Here is an 18213-nt window from a genome sequence, read left to right as displayed (position 1 = left end):
TTGGTATTCTGGATAATATCTGTAAAGGCTTTTTGTATTAATATTTTCCAGTTTGCATCAGACTGGTGATAAGTACTAAAATTCTAAATATGATCAAATCAGTTTATCTGACTAGCATAAAAGCCTGAAACCTCTGTGACATTTAATTGCAAAGAAGAACCTCGGTGTCATAATTTCATTTGAATTGTTTGATTGTGTCTTAGGGCATTGTACAGCTACTACCCCCTTAAACTCTTACTCCCATCATAATGCTTGACTGCACAGTCATCTGGTCATAAAACAGACTGTTCTCTTAGAGTATAATAGTAATAAAGCCTGCCAAATCAATCAACAGCTCCAAAGAATCACAAGTTGCTACAAAACTGCTAAGACACCTGAAGTCATTCTTTGTTTTTAAAGGCATTATGATTAATTTTTCTTCTTTTTGCAATATGTAATTAAAAATTAATTCACTAGTTCACAGTGTTTAATGTTAAAAATAAAAGGGTTATTTCTCATTTAACAGTGTGGTACATACATTAATCTTTATATTTACTTCAGAGTCATTATTGTCTCTTATGCCTCTATATTTAAACAACACAGATTAACAGAGGATTTTGGGTTGGCAAAGTATTTTTGTTTGCTTGTGTAGGCATGACTTTCTAGCACTGTATTGCAAATGCAACAAGTATGCCCTTTTCAGCCATTTAGCATCGTCCCTGTATCTGCAAATGGCAGAGTATTTCATGTGACTTCTTTATTGTGTCCTACATTAAGATTGCATGTCTTTTAGATCCTTACTATGATAGAACTTTTAAGGTGTTCAAGTGAATGACTACTAAATTTCTTTGTTTTTTCTGTTGGTTAAGGTGAGCACTCCAGTGGTTACGTCAGCCACACAGGAGAAACAGAAGGACAGTGATCAGTTTGAATGGGTTACCATTGAACAATCAGGGGAATTGGTGTATGAAGCACCAGAAACAATTGCTGCAGAACCTCCACCGATCAAGTCAACAGTCCAGACTATGTCTCCCATTCCTGCACATTCTTTGGCTGCCTTTGGTTTATTTCTCCGTCTCCCGGGCTATGCTGAGGTGCTGCTAAAAGAACGGAAACATGCTCAGTGTCTGTTGAGATTGGTGTTGGGAGTTACAGATGATGGTGAAGGAAGTATGTGCTGTAATTATTACGTTTCTTTGTAGACCACAGATAGATCATTTTACTTAAATTTATTTGCACTGTATTGCTTTTATTAGGAAGTTAGAATTGGTTTGTGCAAAAGCACATTGAAGGCATCTTTGATAAACTGTTGTCTCTGTTAAATTCTGTTTGGCAAAGTTATATCTCAATCATCAGTATTCAAGGGTTCTCATCTCCTGTCAGAAAAATTGTAAAATAAGCACTGATAAAACTTACAGTGACACTGTAAAGATGACTGCATTCAGACAAAATTATCTGAGTAGCTGGAAATGCTCAACTAATTGAGCAAACATCCTATGATTCTGCAACCAAATGCAGAATAATATGGATAAGAGCAAAGCCACAACAGATGTAAAGTAAACCATTGAATAATATTGTTCTAGAAAAGGAGAGTATGATGTAAATATTATGGTGTTTAAATAGCCTAAACAGAAGCCCTACCTTGATGGTGTGAGTTCAGAGGGAGAAATGGAATATTCTTCAAAGAATTAACAGACAAGCCAGGAAAAAAAATTGTTGCCAATGTCTTTGCAAATTAACCTGGAATTCTGCATATAGTTATAATATTTGTGTTCCTTACTGTTTTGAAAAACTGGACCAGTGTGCATGAAAAATGTTTTCATACATTTAAGGTATGTCTTTCACTGGGTATTATGTAGTGGTGCACTTGAGCAGTGTCAGGTTTACAGTTGAACTTGATCGTGTCAAGGGTCTTTTCCAACCTACACAATTCTGTGGTTATGACTATGAAAAGAATGCTGGTTTTTCTGCAATCATCAGAAGTTAGTCTCTATTCAGCACTCTGTAGAGTGGTGTGCAACATGGACCTCATAAGACCAGCTGGAAAACCAAGAATCTCGTTTGCCCCCCCTTCTGCTTACATTTTTATTTCTCTGGTACTTAGGCGCAGGACAGTAGACAAGAGCAAACCAAGCAATAAAAATTCAATCTAGCTGCTTACACCCACCTAATTTGAGTGGTAAATAACTGAAGAACTATATGCAGTTTCTAGAGTAGTACCAGTCCCCTACTACTGCAGCCAATTTTTAGATCCCTTTTTTCTTTTTTTAAATAAAGAGACCTTCAGAATTTGGGTTGCTTTCTTTTTTGCGTGTGTGTGCAGCCACTACTGCTATTGGAATATTGTTACAGAACATGATTTTCTTGATGAGTAGGGGATGCTTTAATTCCTGCCTGTATTTATTCATATGCAGATTGTAGCCAATAGCTCTTCTTTCTCCAGTGCATTTGTTGACAGGAATTACATTCCCTCATAGTCTTTGTTTTAGCTGGACTAAACAACCAGTTTCTCTTTTCCCTAAGCCAAACATCTCAATTCAACTCTACAAAATGCAGCTTCAGCTGTACACAGTAATCCACATTGGTTTTCTGTATAAACTATTAATATCTTCCTTTTTTTCAAAATGTTTCACACATGTAGAATCTCATTACTTTGTTGCATAATATGAAGAGCTGCAATTATAAATCTATGGCTTATAGATTAAAACATGGGTTCAGTTGTCTGCAAAGATTAATAGTGTGCAAATGTTTGGATTTTCTCTGTTTTGATTTGGCTATGCTCACAGCTAGGGAATTCTATCAGATGAGCTTACTTTCCCGAAGTTGTTGATTTTATTTATGAAGATTCCAGTCAGAGTGCTTTTGAGTCCTTCTTATTACTGTCTTTGCAAAGAGTGTCAGATAGGTATGAATTTACACATGTGCATGTGTGTAGATACATATACACACGAATACAGACATTTGTTTAAATCTCTGGATTGTGAAATAGCTGATAAACTCTTAAGAACGAGGGAGAAAATAAAATATTTAAAGTAGGGAGCAAACTTGTTGACAGAGTTGGCTATTGTAAAGTATTTTCATTGTTTGAAGCATCTCCAGTTGCCAATTGTCTGTGTATGCACTGGGGAAGGAATGTTAAATGTATTATTAAATACGGGAAAAAAAATTGAGACCGTTTCCAATATCTGAGTATGTTGCATTAATAAGTCACTACAGTAATTGAAATGTGGCTTTTAAAAGAAATTTTTGCTCATAATGTGAAGGGGTTAAAAATTTTAAGTAACTGTAGCACAAAATTCATACATGCAGCTCATCTAATTAAAATTATGTTAGCATCTCACCATGTGCTCAACTTCAGTAGAAACTTGCTTTGTGTCAGTGTGTTAATTCACACGTTGGGCATATGAATACAAAAAAAATTTTCTACATATGATAAACTACTGCTGCTTGTCAGCTGTGCTGCTGTTAGCTGATCACATGCATTCTGTACCTTGCTGTATTTGGAATTATTAAAAATACATATTTATTTAAAAAAAATAGTCCAAACCAGTTTTCTCCCTGGAAATGGCAAATCAGATAATTGAAATTTGGTTCTTCACCAAATCTATGAATAAAATAAAGAAACATTCTTTCTTCTACACTCTCCTCATAATGAATTTTTTCTTTGAAGAGAAACATAGTATTAGATAGCTTTACTGTATATGAATGCTTAAGTTCTTAGTAGGTTTCTGTATGTTCATAAACTCTTGCAGAGATTACTAGGCTGTGTTGAACTGTTGAAAGACAATGTGTGTTTGATGTGTTTCTGCTCTGACCTAGGTCACATCCTGCAGTCTCCCTCAGCAAACGTGCTCCCAACTCTGCCCTTCCACGTGCTGCGCAGCCTGTTCAGCACGACGCCGCTGACCACTGACGACGGGGTGCTGCTGAGGCGCATGGCGCTGGAGATCGGCGCCATCCACCTCATCCTGGCTTGTCTGTCTGCCCTGAGCCACCACGCACCAAGGGTGCCCAACTCGAGCCCCAACCAAGCAGAGGTAAGATTACCAGCACAGTATGTGCCACCCAGAAGGACTAAGAGTTTTAACTAAGAAAAAGAATCTCATTCCTTTCATTGTAGCCTGATTTTTGCAGACTTGAAAAATAATTGTGAAGTACTTGATTAGGTGATTGCCCCTGCGTGTTGCAAATAAACATAGTAATCATGAAAGTAGGCTTTTCATGGAAGTAGAGAAAGAAGAGATGTCTTGAGGCATTAAGGTGTAATCGGTTTCTTTCACAGGACCTTCTTTTTCAGGGCAGGAGAGGCACTAATGCTCGATGAATGGGTTCTTTAATACCCATTAGATAATATGACCTCATTACCTTGTTGAACATTCATCATCTAAACTCCTGGTTACAAACTATTTCCTTTCAAATGCTTCTTAACTATAAATGAGTTGTGAAAATTAATGGATTAATGCAGTGATTTTTGTTACAATCTTTGTACTGATATTTACATGAGCTCTAAAGACAAAAATTTCCCATAGTATTGAAGATCCCAAATTAATCTCCAAAATTCGATTATTTTAAGGTATTTCCCATGTTATACCACCTTCTATTCAGAATATGTATATTTTGATTTTGTTTTTAGGACTGTGAGTTACCATTTCTGCATAACATACCAATTGTCTGTAAAAGTGTTTGAGAAAAACAAACACTGCCCTCTAGCATTGTTTTGGTAGAGGCTTACATGAAACAGTTCCTGGTGGCTGAATATGGACTAGTACCTGCAAAATATAGGGCTGTCCATATTATAGTAGCTCTGAGACTGATGAAGGGTTGAGCAAGCAAGAGATGAAGCAGTGCCTGAGAATAATTCACCTTAATGGCTAATCAAATTCACGGGGGGAGCTGAGAGATTCTACTTCTAATGGGGTATCAGGCTGCTGACACATTAACACCTTAGCATTTTTGCATGTTTGGAGGGAAAGGGCAACCATTAATTCTTATTTCTGCTTCAGTGCTACCATGACCCCTTAAATAGCTTGCTTTCTCATAATTCATATCTCTCAAGTGATAGATGGTAACTTGGAACTAGAGATGCATCAGGCCTGCACTGAGGCTTGTATTTCTGGGGCCAGGCTCTCCCTTAAGTGCTTTAATTCAGTGCTCATGACAGTCCTCTCGAGTGTTAAAGGCACAACATGTTCGTGAGTGATGTAGTGAGTGATGTCTACGTGTAAATAACCACACAACTGTTTCATCACCAAGACACATTACATTCCCAGTGTTAAAGTTAAGAGATGATTCCAGACTACTGTCAGTATGATACTTCACAGGTGATAATTTCTTTTACCATTTCAGTCTGTTCACATATCATTTCTTTTCTTTGCTATACGATCTTTAACAAGGTCAATGAAGATGTAAACAGAATATGAAACTTTTTGGAGCCCATAAAACAAGTATTGCATGATGTAGTTTCCAGCTAATTGTCACCGAGTAATGAAATTAGTAAGTCACTTGTTTAGGGTGCTAGATAAGTAAATAGGGAAACATCAGTTAAAAAATGCTTATCAGAGTTTTTACTGCATCCTTTTTACTAATGACTTGCTTAAATTCAAAAATTAGTGTAAATACTTCCACAGTTCTTCATGAGGACTAAGCAGTGTAATATTGGAGTTACATTACTAAAAGCACGGAGGCAGAACACTGATAAAAGCTGTACAAGCACTGTTGGAAAAATATGGTCTTAGAAAATTTTAAGGAAGAGTAACTTCCTTGCTCTTACCTAGAGAGGAGGTAGTGTGTATTTTAGTGACTCAGAGATCATGTTTCAGAGCTATACATGTAACTTACTCTTCTTGCTATTTTGGAGCATTTATTCAGAATCAGCAAATACTTGAGCATCTTAACATTTCTGTTCTCTTATCTTGATGACATTTCCACTACCATCCCTTCATCTCATTACATTATTAGACTTGACTAGGTTCTAAGTAGCAATAATTACAGTGCTGTGATGTTTAGAGTGATATTGATTAAGAAGCATTTTAATAGTAGCATCAATTAAGCAGTGATAGTATCTTAAAAGAGAAAGGGCTTACAATACTGGTCAAATTGAAGAACTACTTTCAACAGTTTATTGCAAACCGCTACTTGAACTCCATATATTATGGCAGTCTTTCCTATAAAAAGCTTTGAATTTCACTGGATCCTGATAAAATCGTTATAAAGTTAATAAACTGGGGTTACATTCTTTTGCATAACAAAGGCTTTTTAAAGATAGTGCTACTAAGATGAAATAATGAAATAATTGTGATTTTCTTTCTTTTTTTTTTTTTTTTTTTAACTTTAGCCACAGGTGTCAAGTACACACAATACTGCATCAACAGAAGAGCAGCAGTTGTACTGGGCTAAGGGCACAGGCTTTGGAACAGGCTCAACAGCTTCAGGATGGGATGTTGAACAAGCCTTGACTAAGCAAAGACTAGAAGAAGAGCATGTGACCTGCCTTCTACAGGTGTGTAATTATGAAATTTTGATAATTGAGGGACACTTAAAGTATGGATAGTAAAACTGGAGTCTTGTCAGTCTCACAGTAGAGCAATTTTACTATTTGGGCAAAAATTATTTGCAAGCAACTGTCTAAATGAAAATTATATAGATGATATGTTGAGCAAGGGTGTTTTCAGATGTCACTAGGCTGCTGCATAAAGGCCTGTGTATGAGTTCTGAAGAGAAAGTGAGAAGGGAGGTGTTGCAGTTCCCTTGAGCTGTCACATACCTCTGTCAAAAGCACTGCACTCATCAAAAGTAAAGACTGTCCATTGAAGGAGAAGGATGTGGGAATGGGCATTTTGTTTTGTGTGCCAAGCAGTGTTACATATTTATTTCTTGCATATTTTCACTCCACTTTAAGTGCCTATGGCTGCTACCGGTGTTCATGAATATGTTATGCCGGTATAAGAAAATCTCACTCACACATACTGGAAAACCTTGTCTATGTCAATTACATATAGTAGTAGTAGTTCTCCAATAAACATCTAGCTCTTAGCAAGATTCTGATGTCTTCTAAATACCTAAGGAGAAGATGAAAAGCATTATCAGACTTTTCAGGCCATTATGAAATCCAACCAAACCCTCTTATCTTGGATCAATGTAAGGAATATGAGATTGTATCTAGTCATCAAAAGTTGAATTCACAGAACCCTCAGTTCAAAAGCATTAGCTAACCTGCTGGGGTTAGAGCACAAAGGAGATGAAATTTGGAAAATCCTCACACCCTGATGAAGATACTATTTTGATGCTCAATTATTTTAGTCACTATAGATTACATGGCACAATCATCATATCCCTTGCAAAAGTACAGTAAATAAAATCTGTAAACATTTTTCTATGTGAGAAAGAGGAAAATCCCCTAAATTACTCTCAGCAAAGCTTCCAGGCAGTATTCTGTATTCTGCCAGGGTGAGGTTTAGCTATGGATGTGATAAGTCATGAAGTAAGGAGGCATTTGCTTAGGGCACTCAGCAGTTGAAGGAAGTAGCATTTTACTGAACATGTCAGTCAGTTGTACAGCAGACTTTTCCTTAGTTCCTGCTCTAGAAAGGTTTGGAGAAATTCTGTTGTATGGGGTGCTAATAAGATGGTACAGCAAAATACCATGGATAAGGGGGTTAGAACAAAGAGGGAGAATGAAAGGAAAGAGAAGAGAGTGAAAAAGCGAATAATCTCTGGGACTTGAAGCAATATAGCCTGTCAAACCTCAGTTACTTCGTTTGAGAGCATAGCTGCACAGATCAGACTCATGGAAATACTTGTATCTACAACACACAGTAAGGGCCTGTGAACTCAGCCACAGCTACCCTTGGGACAGGCGGGTGTGCAGTCAGGAGGTGCCTCCCCACCATTGCCAAGGGGAAGGCTGTTCTTTGTGTACTCAGATAAGAGCCGTGCTCGTAAGTAGTTGTTCTTCCAGGTAACTGTTGTGCTCACCATTGTTGTGCTTACTGTTTCATCTGTAAACCCTGAAGTCTCATCCCAAAGGAAGTTACTAAAATATTTGAAGCATTTGCAGTTGAGAAGAAGAAAAGTCCTACTGTTAATTGGTGTACTTTGTGTTCTAAAGTGAAAGGGTCTGGGCAGGTGCATGTCTCAGTGGTCTGAGGTGGCAAACTCTTGCTTTGAGTAACTCCAGCAGGTTTGTCAAAACTCATATTAATTGATCTCCTAAAATAATTTAGAGTTATAATAGTTATTTAATTTTATTGTTAGCCAAAGTTCTAATAATCTAATAACTGCATAGATATTCTTCTGAAACATCTTTGGGCCTGCTGAAATAAATACTGGAAATAAATTCACAAAACAGTTAGTGAAGTGCTTGGGCATCTATCTTAAGGAAGGTCAAAGTTCTTTTGAGTGAGATAAATCAGTTTTGATTAAATACTTTGTTGTATTTCAGGTTCTTGCCAGTTACATAAATCCTGCAGGGAGCACATCAAATGAAGAGACTCAAACAAGCCATGAGGGGAGAGGCCAAAACAGCAGCGCGCTTCCATCCGTTCTCCTAGAGCTGCTCAGTCAGTCCTGTCTCATCCCAGCAATGTCATCGTACCTCCGCAACGACTCAGGTAATGTGTCCTTGCCTCCTTCAAAATCAAAGCTGGCTCACTTCTGGCAAGTCAGTTTTTTGTAGAAACAACAGGTGGTTCTTGGTAGTTTCAGTACATTTGGTTTAGAATTTTACTAATGGAACATTCACTTGAGCCTTGGAAAACAAAATCAAATAGAATTACCAGGCAGAATCTTGAAATGCTCACATTTGTTGCAGTATCTCTTTAAGTTTGAAGTTCAGTTCTTCAGCTGTTGAAACTAACAGGAAAATGGTGTTTTCTTCTGAAAAGTTTACATGTTAGTTCTACAGAAGATACACAGAGAGGGAGTACTTTATACAAGACCATGAAACTTACTGTGAAAAAACCGTTGATTTTAAAGAAAATTGAGGAACTCTATGCCTGAATTGGGTAAATGTTGCACATAGTAGGGCAGTTCTTCAGTCAAAGCTTTTTTTCTTTCATTTAGGAAATACAAAAATAAGCCTCTCACCAGAACTGCAAAATACTTCGAATGTATGGGAACAATTAAATTGTTGGGTTTTTTAAGCAAAAACAAATGATTTCTACGATTTCATCAAATTTGTGCTCATAATTTTAAAACAAAGATGCTTTGATAGTTTTCATCTGGTATGTTGTATCTTGCTGAGGAAACCATTTTAGTTTTACAAGGTGGTGTGAAGCAGGATGAATTAAGCAAAGCCTGTGCAGAACTAATGACAAAATCAGCAGACTGCGGTTATGATTTATGTTCAGTCTCAATAGATGACAGGCTTTAGTATGGAGATGAGCCTTAGGCTGGATTTTTATTAAATTACTTTGTTTATAAAGATGGATTTATTCCTTAAGTATGTGGAGGAGTTGTTCCAAATTTGAGTAATTTGGTTTTGGAGCTTATTTTGCCTGCTCTATTTTTGGAGCAACTGGTAAATGTCTTTGTCACATTACTGCAGTTCTTTGGGATGCCAGTTGGAGGGTGTGGTGATGTGAATTCACAAAACAATGTTATAGTTCCATGAATCACAGCATATATTTTATGTTAGAGGTAGAAGAGAAATCATTCCTGTCCTAAGTATTTGCAAAGCTACTTAGGACTAGAACAGGAATGTGACTCTTTTAATTTGTACTGACTAGGGTATTACATAATCTCATGTGATAGAATGGAACTAGTTCAGAAAGTCTGCTGGGGTCTTATAGTTAAAATTAAAAATACGAAGATTTTTCACTTGCTAGTCTGCAGTTTGACACCTCACCCTAATTTTACAATGAAATTATTGGTTCTGTTTTGCACATATTACAGTGAGGAAAATGAACTAATGATAGACCTATCTCGTTATTGCAATTGAAAATATAATGTTAAACAATCAAGGAAATGATAAAGTAAAAGATTACTTAAATCTTTCTAACCGATACTCATAAATTCTTCTTTGTTGAGGAAAAGGAAGAGTCATTGAAAAGCCTGGCCAAAATGCCATGCTATCTAAAGGATGAAGCACTTGGTCCTGAGTTGCAGATGAATCACAGCTGCTGAAATTGCTTTTTGCTGTTTTCCATAGAAGAATGTATCTGTCTGTGTAAGTCACCTTTAACTGGGAGAGAACAGTCAGATACTGATAGAAGAAATGAGATATGTGGCTGGTGGTGAGAAGTTCGGACTAGTTTGGCTTTCAGGGACCATTTGTTTTCCCAAAGTACAAAGAAAAGGCAAAGTTTCGGTGAGGCATGTTCATTTTAGATTATGTTTTCCACTGCAGAACTCCTGTTGTTTGTGGTTGGCAGGAGGTGTGTCTGTACATTAACAATTAGGAAAGAGCAAGCAGTGTAGCAGTTCAACTGTATAAAAGCAAAGCAAGGTACTCTTCAGATTACAAGTTCACGAAGAATGGGGTTGTTTCTATTGAAATTTAGAACTGTAAAATCTGAGGGCTGTTACCCTTTGATTGATCCAAGCAATCTGAGTGTTTCCTGCTGTACTTGTTCAAAAGTCTGTATAACACTATAATTAACAGTGTTCTCCCAAATTTAAAATGTAATAACTTTGCAGTCTTGCATCAAGATCGTCTTTGGAAGCAGAATAGGATAGAAGGATAGCAATATGAAAGGAAAATGTGCAAAAAGGATGATTTCTGGAAAGAATATCTCCTCTTTGTTAATATTTGAACCAGATGCGTTTAGTTGGGAAGGAATCCCTGAAAACAGTTTGTCTTAGTGATAACAAGACATAATTCCAGTGCAGTAATTACTGTTGAGTTGAAAGGCAGACAGATAATTTTCACATTAATGAGTGCAAGTTGCACGTGATGCTGGGGCTCTCAGTGTCACTGACACTGAGTGACAGGAGACAGAGCTAACACAGGGGAGACAGGTTGAGAAGTTCTGAAGCTGTGTTAGGCTCTGGTATGGTGCTTGTGGGACTGAAAAATTCATTTAATGTGGTTTTAGTTCAAAAATTTCAAATACAGAGATTACTTCTTTATTATTACTAGTATTTTTATTTTATTTTTTAAATTCTTGAAGACCAATGTGATGTAGTAGAAGAGATTTGTTTCTTTCCTGATAGAACTAGATCTAATTTCAAATTTACCTGTCTCTTGTCTAATAAGGCTGAACAGGACTCTAGGGGAGAATAGGAAAGGGAGCAGCATTAGTAGTAATACACATGTATGTGGTACTTTAATTTTCAGGCTGGTGCACCTTCTGCTGTCAAAATGTACTTTTATGTGGAAGTAGCCGGTAGCTGTAGTCTTCCTGTAACATGCTGGACTGAGAAATTAGGATACTGCATATAGAATGCTAACAGAGTGTTCCTGGGTTCTGGCATCCAAGCAGGAACAAGCTGTGCCCAGCACAATGGTGACAGAAATTAGTGATTTTCAGCAGCTCTGTCACTTTCTCAGATTTAAATGGGTACTAGTGGGACCCAGGTGCAGGTTACTCTTATGCTGAAGGTATTCTGCCAGATTTTAGGTTTTATTGTAATTGTTGGAGTAATGGTCTTCACATGTCCATGTGTATCCACCGTACACATACAATTAAGGGGGGGAAAAAGGATTTGATAAAGAAATATGTGCAAGGAAGATGCAGACATGCTCTTTCCTTTCATTGCACAGTAGGCTGGTAACTCTGTGGTAATATAAGACAGTGAGTAGTCTGGTACTGATGTGAATTTTGTATTTTGCTTACACGTGTTCAATTAGCTGCAGGTCTGGCACATCCAGGTTGCAAAGCTCTTTTGGCACATTGGCCTGTGTCACAGTTGTAAATCTATCTAGGTTTTTTGTTGCTTAAGTTTATTGTGGCATCCTGCTTAATTTGCCCAAAACATACATGGACTAGATTGTTATCTCTATAGTAGTTCTAGATAAAAGGAATATTGATCAGACAAGCAGTGCTCACATAACATTTAATCTTTTAGAAACCTCACCTTGAACCAGATCAGTACAAACCAGATCGCTCTGATACATTCTGCAGCTTCATCTGTATCAAAGTGAGGTGATTGTGAAGTCCTTGAAAATTGTGAACTGACCACTTTAATTAATTTCTATAATTGCTTTTTTCTTCTAGAGAAGGAAGGTTTATCTGTCTTTGAAGGACTTCCCTTAGTATGCAAGATAGCTCTCCTCATAAGGGGCAGTAGCTGCTGGAATCATCACCATTTCTTGATCTTTTTTTGGTGTATCTTTCCCATCTTGTTATGGCATTACTCTGGCTTTTATTATCTTTCATTTTGTAAATTAAAAAGGCTATACGGTGAGATTTTTTTTTTTTAATTTTACCTATGTTTGTTTCTCAGACTTAACTCATATTTACATTTATAAAATTGATGTAGTTTTAAACTTCTGTATCATGAAACACCTAGCATGTACTCATTACCACATATATGCACATTTCACACCAAAAACTGTCACGTAAAACCTTTCCACTATTGTTTTGTATGCAGCACGTTTCTTTAGAAAGAATTCAGGGGCTCTTTCAAATATGTGAACGCTTCTCTTGAACAAAATGCTCAGCAATGAAATTGGCACTGTACAGCAAGAAGTTCCCAGCAAACATGTGATCATACATGACTATCTTGAAGGTCTAGATTTTGCTGATACAAGTGTTATTTGACTGATAGGTTTACGGAAACTAATACAAGCTAGTATTTGCAAGTGAGAGAGAAGGAAACGGTCTTTATAATAGTCTTTGTAGCTAACAAGATTTATAGAGACAACGGAGTGGAAAGGTGTCATGAAACAGAAGGAAAATCAAGTGACTTTTGGAACAGGGCAAGAACTGTCCATTTTTTAATAGCCTTGAACAGTAAGAAGCTGAGTAAAGTTGAAATTTGTCAATACCTAATATTAGGTAGTCTCTTCATGGCAAAAAATAGTTTTCTACTGGTTTGTCCTTAAACTAATATCTACCAAACCCTGAAATGGCTTAGATTTGTTTAAAGCCGAGTATCGAGACAGGTTTGTTATCAACCTTTCCTTGGAAAACAGACCTCATAGCAAGTTACAGAATTCTGTTTGAATTCTCCTTGTTTGAATTTCCAGGCTTACAGGAGCAGATGATACTGTAATTTTAGGTGGGGTTTTCTTGCATGTTCCTTTCTTAGGCATCTTTCCTTCTTTGGTGGACAGACACTGTGTGATGTGGTCAGCATAGCTTGTAGTGTTATATGAGCTTAGTCCTCCCTGGGTTTGACTGCTGAGAAGAGATGATGCATTTCCATGGGAGGGCTTTGCTAGAACGATTGTCTTTGCTGACCAGCATCTTCCACTTGATGAGAGTCCAGTATTTGCTTCCAGTGCACCTTTCATAGTTTATAAATACTAACTACCACATCATGGACTTGTGGATTCATTAATGTTGTGCTGCTTTATCCTGCCAAATACATCATTGTGAGGTACTCTAATAAGTACTGTGGACAAATCTGTTGAATGTGAATGTGCTGCATTCTTTTTTCTGCCTCTTTTGATGTACATTTGTAGGTTGAGTCCATTGAAGTCATACTGTTCAGGCCTCAGACCATGAGCTACACTAGTTGGTCTGCTGAAGACAGAGTATTTTTTTTCTAGCAATCATACTTAGACTCAAGGCATTACACGGTGTTGCTTTACTTTCTGCCAAGTAATCCAGTCCCACTGAACTGAGTATGTTGAGTACTCTGAAGCAGGTACACTGAGCTCTTTTTTCATCTATCACTGAAGGTGTGACGGTACTGCTGCAGTGTAAATGTTGAATCATCGTGCAGCCCTGCTTTTCCCTAGACTGCTGACTTTTTGCTGTGTAAAATGAGAGGTATTTGCTATTAAGATATTTTTTGTTGGTGAAATTCTTAAGCATATATTGGATTAAACATTTAAGTACCAAAGCTGTTTATTAGAGCTCATTTAACTAAAGTTAGACTTAGGTCCAGATGAGTACGGCCCGCAGGTATTACCTGTTATGAAAGAATATCAGATTGCTGTTTTGAAACAAAATGTAACTTGTATGCTGGGGCAATCTAATGATAATGTTACCCTGTGAATTCCCCCTAAGGGTCAACACCTTTGCTGTAAATGAAATCAGAAGTACAGTGGCAGTTTAGATAGACAGCATGTAATTACTGAAATTAAAAATTCTTCTAGCCTTCATTAATGTTAATGAGTTCATTCATTGGTAAAAGAATCATGCTGACCCTTTGCCACAATTGGTTATAATTTTGGGATTCGTTTTTGTCTGTTTTACTGTTAAAGAGCTTACAAAAAAAGGTGCAGTATTTTACTGTAATGCTGCTGTACTAGTTGAATCACAATTTCGAGAAGACAGATGTGCACTGAAATGATATGAAATAAAACAGTTTATTTATTTCACAGAATTGACAAGTTTTAAATAACTTCAGGATCAAAATAAACAGCAGTAATTTCTACCTGAATTTCACTTTTCAGGTTCTTGTAGACTTTCGTTTCAGAGACCCATCTCAAATATCCTGGCATTATGAGATTAAATGCAATAATATACATAAGTAGGTACATATTAGAAGTACATTGAAAAAATTAATAATGGTAATTTTCTGTTCTGTAGTCTTAAATAAACATTAGTAACCTGCAAAATTCCTCTAGAATGTAGCTTAGTTTTACAGAATGCTTTGGTGCTTCATATACTGAAAATAGGTATACATTTCATAGAGGCTTGCTGAAGACTGTGGCTAGTGAATAAATTTTCTTGTCTGCATGTACTTCCTTCCAGTCCAGCCTCAGCTCTGTTTATGATTTCTTCTAGTTGAGCCAGTATTGCCAGTATTTGCAACTTAGAGTTGCAAAACCAGAATATACCATCTTCTACCTCATTTGTCCACAGATCAGTGTTAGTGTGTTTCTGCATTTGATTGAAATATCATTGCCAAATTCATTCTCTTCCAGACCCCTGACCTTATTCTGTGCATGTACTGGTTTCGAAGTGACTTCCAAAGGCTCAGTGGGTTTACCAGTTACCAAAGTCTATACAGTAATAAGCTATCACCTATATAAGGGATGTATTTCTTCACATATCATTTTATGGAGGGACTGGATGTAGTTTTGTAGCCTAGAAGAAATTGAGCTGATCTTCAGAAATGCAGCTGCTCTGTTGTTCCTCTGTGGCACAGGTAGTAGTAAGAAAAGTATTAAAATCAGTTTCTTTTTACTTTTTTCATGTTGTTTGCTTAATGTGTTTTTAATCATAAAATCTCAAAAGTCGTTTTCATTTTAAGGTACATGTGAGATACATTCATGTATACAAAAACTTCTATGGTCTCAGACTGCAGCTTTGGATCTAGTTTAAAGGCATATGTAGATTTAATGAAATATGTGGAATCAGTTTCACTAATTTCAGTAGACAAATGGTATGTTCTGTGAAGTATGCTTAAGAGTTGCAATTCAGGGCCTCAATCATAGACAGTGCAAAAAGGGAAAATTTCTTCAGGACCTGGTCCAGAAAGGGAGAGTACAGTCTTCTGGACAAAGGTTAGACCTGTCTTCCATGCAGCACTGTGAATCTTTGCATGATATGTTTTACTTGAAAGTACCCATCTGAGTGAGAACATGAGAATTGTATTTGGCTTCTGTTAAACACATTCTAAAAATGGTGATATAGAAAATGTCATTTAAGATTTTTTCATTTAGAGAATATGTATTAGTCTGTCATTAGAATTATTAATATAACTTAAAAGTACTAAAATTATTCTTTATTTTTTCACACCACTTTAAAGTATTTTTAATTAGAAAAGCACATTGTCAGTATAGCATGATGATTTCAAATACAAATTTGGTAAAGGCAAGAAAATCTAACCTTTTTCAGCTTTCCACAAGACTAACAAAAATGCTGCAGAATATAGTCAATAGTTAAAATTTTATTTATAATATTACAACTTCTAGTATAATAGTGTTCCAGTTCCCACACTTATTATACATTAGTGTAAGTTATAAGCCTAAATTATGGTGGCCTAAAAATAAAAACCCTTTTGCCTGTTTTCTGGTCTCAGCTATGAAGAGACATACTGCACAAAACCATAGAAAGCATGGAATTTGCTTATAGTTACTTATATATTTAGTTTATCTCTTTCTATGTTCTGCTTATTTTCAGTATTTGCCTACATTTCTGTCTCGCATGTTTGCTGGCAATAAAACAGTGCTGTCTCTGATCCTGCTATTCAGATTTCATCTGTTACCAACAAGAAGTTGTACTTTGTCTGCCTTCATTTACGTAATTTAGCCCCCTAGCTGGGCTCATAGGTACACTTTGCAGTCATTGATGCAGCACCCTTAGCCAGACACTTCACTCTGGAATGTTTTTGATACTCTTTTCAGAGACTGGTGGGTTTTTTGCTTTAAATTTAGAAATCATCCTTACCATTGCAGGTCTTTGCACTTTGTGCTGTACAATTGATTTTCAAAAATGTCATCAAAGTGTAGTGTAGATGTACACAAAAACAATAACGAATAAATTGAGCACAGTTCCAATAATCCCAAGCAGTGCTAAAATAGATTCTTCTTTTTCCTCTTTCTCCTCTTGCCTTTTTACGTCTTCCAGTGTTGTGATGGCAGAGGTCCCCATTTTTCCTGCAAATACCTTCACCAGTATTCTGGCAGCTAGCTAGAAAAAAGAAAGCAAATGGTAAATCTGGTCTGACAAACATGCAAGCTTTGATCTTTTTAAAAACAATTCTGTAGTTCCTCATGCAACATTTCTTAATGCTGCCTTTATTGAGTTGTTATTTGTCTTTTATTTTCTTTTTGTATCAGTATATATCCATGTTAAAAATAAATGTTCTGTAGATACAGATTGGATAGGAGTGAAAAATAGCTTGGTGCTTCATGCCAGTTAATATGCTTTATTACAAAAGACATTTTAAATTTATCTTCAGCCAGCTAATTTGTTTCCTTATAAAAGATGAAACTGGGGAAAGCAGGTATGTGAGCATTGTCAAATACTCTGAAATGCCTGAGGAGGTTATATGCATTTTCAGCTTTTCTTCAATATTTAACTGCCACATAACAAAACCAGTTGAAAATATTCATGCCTGCTGTTTTCAAACATGGAAAATATGCCTCCTTAATACAGTATCACAGTTGTTTTTCCACAGTGAGCCCCACGTAGGCAATTGCAAGTGAAATCTTATTCTTTTCATGTTTAATAGATCAGCTTTTGGACATCCATGCAACAGTAAACATTTAACAGAAAATGTCTGTCTCTTCAAATATAGAGGTGGATGTATATATGCTGATTATTGCAGTATGCCACGGGATGGTAGTGCTTTTATAGCAGCAACATTCTATGCAATATAGGAATTCGAGTAGACATTTACAGATGCATATATGATTTGTTATCTTCTTTTGGTTGCAGAAGTGAGGTTGACAGGTCGTTTCTATTACTTAGCTGCTCTTGTACTCTTAATTTATTGTCAAATATCCTCTAGAAACATACTCCCTCTAAAATTATGTTCATTGGTGACTGAGATGCTAATCTTGTATGTAATCTGCTATGCTGTTTTAGCTTTATTGATCAGAAATTTGATGGGGATTTCTACTAGTTCAGATCACTCCAATTTCCTGAAGATAGACAATCATTTTATAGTGCAATAGCATCTTTCTCTCCTGGCAAATGGCTTTAATCATTAGAGATTAACGTATTTCTGCTGTGAGTCTTATTAATGTCATCAGCTCAGAGCATATCTTACAGAAAGGTTAAAAAAAAAAAGGTATTTCTTACCCTACATTGCATCAGGAATAAAATGTCATCAGACATGCTTCTTACTTGTCGATTCAGTGGCAAGCCAGGCTTTTATCTTCATGAAGGGGCTGCTCTCCTCTCTCAGACAGACCAGATAGGAGCACAAACAGTTCCTTGATGAAGAAGTTTATCGGTGAGGATAATAATGTTGCAAAATCTTCCAGATGACTGGTGTTCTTTCTCAGTAATCCACTAAAGGAAGTGTAGTCGAAAAAACAGTAGAGCTCTTTCTCATAATGATCCTCACTGTTGACTAATTCTCATTAAAATTGAAGCTTTTTTTCCTTAGCTGATGCAGAGCAACAAAATGCATGGTGTTCTGTTTTGTCTTTAAAAAAATACAAACAGCTCCTGGTTTTATTCAGTTATACTTAGTTATTTATTAAGACTTCAGAAACACCCAGCC

At 36.5% G+C, this 18213-nt stretch overlaps 1 protein-coding gene across 4 annotated transcripts in view; it reads left to right on the top strand.

The window, feature by feature from the left end:
- Window positions 1-18213, top strand: part of LOC136359341 (baculoviral IAP repeat-containing protein 6) — a 175252-nt gene that overhangs the window by 116210 nt on the left and 40829 nt on the right. For all 4 annotated transcript variants that reach the window (XM_066315910.1, XM_066315909.1, XM_066315908.1 and 1 more), the window contains exons 62-65: window positions 849-1149; window positions 3799-4016; window positions 6314-6478; window positions 8420-8588. In XM_066315910.1, the coding sequence (XP_066172007.1) occupies window positions 849-1149; window positions 3799-4016; window positions 6314-6478; window positions 8420-8588 (853 nt within the window). The remainder of the gene's footprint in view (window positions 1-848; window positions 1150-3798; window positions 4017-6313; window positions 6479-8419; window positions 8589-18213) is intronic.

The sequence above is a fragment of the Sylvia atricapilla genome, chromosome 3 (genome assembly GCF_009819655.1).
Source record: "Sylvia atricapilla isolate bSylAtr1 chromosome 3, bSylAtr1.pri, whole genome shotgun sequence".
Classification (NCBI taxonomy): Eukaryota; Metazoa; Chordata; class Aves; order Passeriformes; family Sylviidae; genus Sylvia; species Sylvia atricapilla.
Note: the sequence above shows the minus strand (reverse complement) of the source record. Positions and strands in the feature narration are given on the sequence as shown.